Raw genomic sequence first — 4,182 nt, forward strand, 5'->3', positions numbered from 1 at the left:
TATACATTTTTACTTTAGTTTGGTTTTGGTCATTTAAACCGTTTTTGCATTAAACAGACCACAACTGAGTATAAAGTCAAGGATCTCAAGACTCTTGGCAAAACGATCACCGTTGTTGGAAAGCCCACTGGCACAAGGTATTTCAAGTTACATCACATCTTTTAGTCAAACACTCTTATGTACTTGTACAGTCTATTCATTTTTCTCTAAATTGAAATATCAATTGCACTGATCGCTTTTGTTACAGGGTGGCCATCAACTTACTGATAAACAATGATTATCTAAATATCGGATGCCATTTCAATCCCCGTTTTGACCAAAAAGAGATTGTGTTGAACAATCGCGTAAACGGAGGATGGCAGACAGAACAACGAGCAAGGAAGGGCGACTTCATGTGGCTGCAAACTTCTAATGCTGAAGTAAGTTGTCCTACTTTAAAACGAGAGAGTCGAATCGCTTGACATAATTATGGGTTCGGTTCATTTTGATCTGTTTTGAGGGGTTCGGTTCAAGTTCATAAAATGTGATTTTTCGTGTTTTGTACCGCTTCTGAAAATTACCAGGTTCGCGGTTTTTGAACCGGTTCAAATCCCCTTTCGTTTAATATTAATTTTACCCATCATCTGCAAGGCGTTTACAAATAAGTTTGCCCGTGCACTTCAGGACACTTTCAAGTATGCTATTTTTGACACGTCGTATAGCTTTATCTCGCTCATATTCTTCAGTGCGCTGTTTCAAAAAAGGAATCACAAAAATATGATACAGGCTGCAATTTTTGCTGGTTCTGTTCCGTTCGGTCCAAAGGCAAACAAAACATAGGATTCAACTCCGGTTCGCGTTTTTAGAAAATCGCAATTTGCGGGCTCGGGTTCAGTTCCGGTTCGACTCTCTGTGTAAAACTGCAGTGCAAACTTTTGAAATTTAGCAAAAAAATAGCGCAGTTTTGATGGAACGCGTTCTAGACTGGCTGGTAATGTTATAACAACCCAAGTTTTGTTAAATAGATTGGAAGCCCATCATAATTAAAGTAAATGCAAGCATGAAGTATGCATAGTCTACTTACTTTGCAATGCAAATAAATTTTACATCGTTGGGTATTCTTTACTATTTATTGTTTCTTTTCTACATAGCATGTGAGTTGTTGTCCGTATGTTCCAAAGACTTGAAAAAACACGTTTTTAATAACTTTGGTGTGCTTCGTAGGTGTACTACAAATCTTGTATGTCATGTTTCTTTAATTGTACCAAAATATTTGTTTGCCATACTCTGTTTTAAACTATGTCCTGTTGCAGTTCAAACTTGAAGTTGGTACCAATGAGATCAGCTGTTATTGGAATGGGCTAAAACTTGAAGGCTGCACATTTGCGCATAGAGTTGATGCCAGTACTTACAAAGGGCTTGAAATTATTGGTCTTGATGTAAAAAAAGTTGCCTTTGAAGACAATGGAGCCAGTTCTGCACCAGTGGTGAGTTGTTTCCAGTTTAATGAGATTTTGTCATCCTTTCACCGAGCAAGCGTTGAAAAATGAAACCTCCTTTAAAAATGCCTTGTAATCGTTAATGTTAATTTGTAAGTGGAGCTTGTAATTGAAACCGTGTACATCGTTTAAGGCTTAAACTTTAAGCTAACAATACTTTGGTGTTTGTTTACAATCTACAAGATCTTTACCATCATGTGACTAGCTTTAAACGTGACAATCAACAAGTCTTATGACTGTTTATTATACATATTTTATTGCAGGAAACACAAATGGACATTAATGGCATAGCAGCTTTGGGCAAGACCTTTAGCGTGACAGCTGTCCCTGTGAACGTAAGGTTCGTGCCTTGTTATACAGCTAAAATTTTTATGTTGCTGTTAAATCTTGCTTAAAGAGCAGATATTTGTAATGACTTGGCATGCCAGTCGGTTTGCATGTAATGTTTCTTTGTAAACAAAGCTTAAAAATATTGGCAAAAATAATGTATGTGAAACAGAGTTGTAACCGGGCTTGAAAATTGTCTCTAAACCGACAGGACAAGTCCAATACCAGCACCAAAAAATTTCGAATTTTATTTTTGGGTTCGATCCGGGTTCGATCCGGGTACGATCCGGGTTCGATCCGGGTTCTGCCTGGATTCGGCCAGGGTTCGATCCGGGATAGGCCTGGGTCCGATCCGGATTCAGCCAGGGTTCGATCCGGCTTCGATCCGGCTTCGGCCCAGGTTCGGCCAGGGTTCGGTCGGCACGAATTTTGGCCAGCTTATAACTCTGCCACAATAGCCTGACCCGACGTATAACGCCGTTCTTGAAGTTAGCTAACAAAGTCAATTTATTTCCGAAACGTTTTCTCACATTTTATTTTACGTTTGTAAGGACCGCTTTCAACTTCAAGGCAAACGACGACGACAACAATATTGCATTCCACTTCAATCCAAGATTTGACCAACAAGTGATTGTGCGCAACAATATGGTTAACGGAGCCTGGCAAAACGAAGAAAGAAGCATGGTTGTGCCGTTTTCATGGCAGCTCAACCAAGAGTATGAGGTGAAGTTATGGTCTCCATTAGTAGATCCTGTTTTTATAAAATTAAAATGATGGTAAATAAATATAGTGTTGTTGTCAGGCACATTTCATAGTAAAATCATAAAACGCTATAGCCTACCTCACGGCAGACTCACATTTAGCTAATTTTCGATAGGTGGCGGAAAGAGTCTTTCAGCCTATTTAAAACGATATTTCTCTACAAATATTCACGGTTAGGGCTATTAGAGTCGGGGTAACGCATTAGCATTCAAAATTCAATAAAACTAGCAATGGGACTTGTTCCTAATGAACTTACATCATAACCCTATTCAGCTGCTAAATACATAATTCAGCTGTTTATGCCACCTACCGAAAATTAGCTAAATATGGGTTCGTCGTAAAGTAGTTTTTATAACACTAAACATGGTAAACACGAAAGGAGACTGGTGCAAACACAGCGATAAAACGTTTATAAAACTGTAGTTCAGTGGTGTAAAATCGACCGATTGCTAATCGGCATTGGAACATCAATTTTTAAGTTAATTGTATTGGCGCGCGAGCATTTGTTGCACTACTCTATAAACCCTCTCATCTATGAATCATTTAATACTGATGCTAGTAAACTGTTGTGAGTACGTATCAGTTTGAAAAACATAAGAAGCCATAAACCTTTTTCTCATGCTGAAAAAAATCTAAGCATAATGCCCTAATACCTTCAGGTACCTTGATTTCTAAAGTAAGTATGTCTAATGTTATTTTGTGATCAACATTTTCAGTACGACATTTACGTGGCTGAAGCATACTTCTCTTGTGTTTGGGACGGCGTAGAGGTTTGCAGATTTAACCATCGTTCACCAGTTGAACAAGACGTTGGCCTTACTATCAAAGGCCTGTGCATAAAAAGCATTCGAAGCATTTAAGACTGTCCGAAACTTGTTTCTTATACAGAGCTATTTTTCCGTTTTTGTGTGCATTTATACCGAAAATACAATATTTAACGATTTCGTTTGCAAAATTCCTTAGTTTTGATGCTTATTAATTAAAAAACCTCCCATTGTTGTTTTAGTTTGATAAATTATACAACCTGTTTTCCAAAATGTATTCAGATTTGTTGCTTATCATATATTCGGTTTATTTTGAAATACAAGTTGTTTGAAAAGTAACTATTCGTGTGTTCTTTATGCAGTGGTGGTCGAACATCAACCGGGTTTTAATTCTTTGTCACGTGTTAGGTAATTTATCTTCATTTTGTGTTTTTTAAGCGAGTTGTATATTGTTAGTATGAAAAAATGCAATGCCCGATTTGATGTCATCATGGAATCAGTCGCATAATAAAAGTAATCTTTTTCTTGCACAAACGGATGAGGAGACAATTATTAAGTTGATTCAAAGCATACTGGCCAATTTTAACATAAGCTTTGTAATAACTAAAAACATTAAAAAATCTTTATTAATGGTTTTTATTAATTAATTAAAACAGTTGAAACATAAACTCTGTAAAGCGTATTTTTAAGTACAATGAAACCTTTAATTATTAATACCGATATTACTTTCCTTCTGTATAATTTAAGGACCCAACGGTATTTACTAAAAAAATAATTTCCTCAATCTATTATTCCATATATGTGTATGTATTAGTTGGCCGATGCATTATAACACAAAATAGTTTTTTTTT

The 4,182-nt window shown here is 36.6% G+C and overlaps 1 protein-coding gene across 1 annotated transcript; it reads left to right on the top strand.

Annotated features, from left to right (window-relative positions):
• The first annotated feature begins 255 nt into the window (after nucleotides 1–255).
• Nucleotides 256–3,614, top strand: LOC145234630 (32 kDa beta-galactoside-binding lectin lec-3-like). Its single transcript, XM_080099343.1, has 5 exons — nucleotides 256–419; nucleotides 1,293–1,466; nucleotides 1,742–1,818; nucleotides 2,357–2,528; nucleotides 3,284–3,614. The coding sequence occupies exons 1-5, from the start codon at nucleotides 393–395 to the stop codon at nucleotides 3,425–3,427; spliced, it is 594 nt and encodes a 197-aa protein (XP_079955469.1). The 5' UTR covers nucleotides 256–392; the 3' UTR covers nucleotides 3,428–3,614.
• Nucleotides 3,615–4,182: the final 568 nt, after the last annotated feature.

Source organism: Phallusia mammillata, chromosome 6 (assembly GCF_965637545.1).
Source record: "Phallusia mammillata chromosome 6, kaPhaMamm4.hap1.1, whole genome shotgun sequence".
Lineage (NCBI taxonomy): Eukaryota > Metazoa > Chordata > Ascidiacea > Phlebobranchia > Ascidiidae > Phallusia > Phallusia mammillata.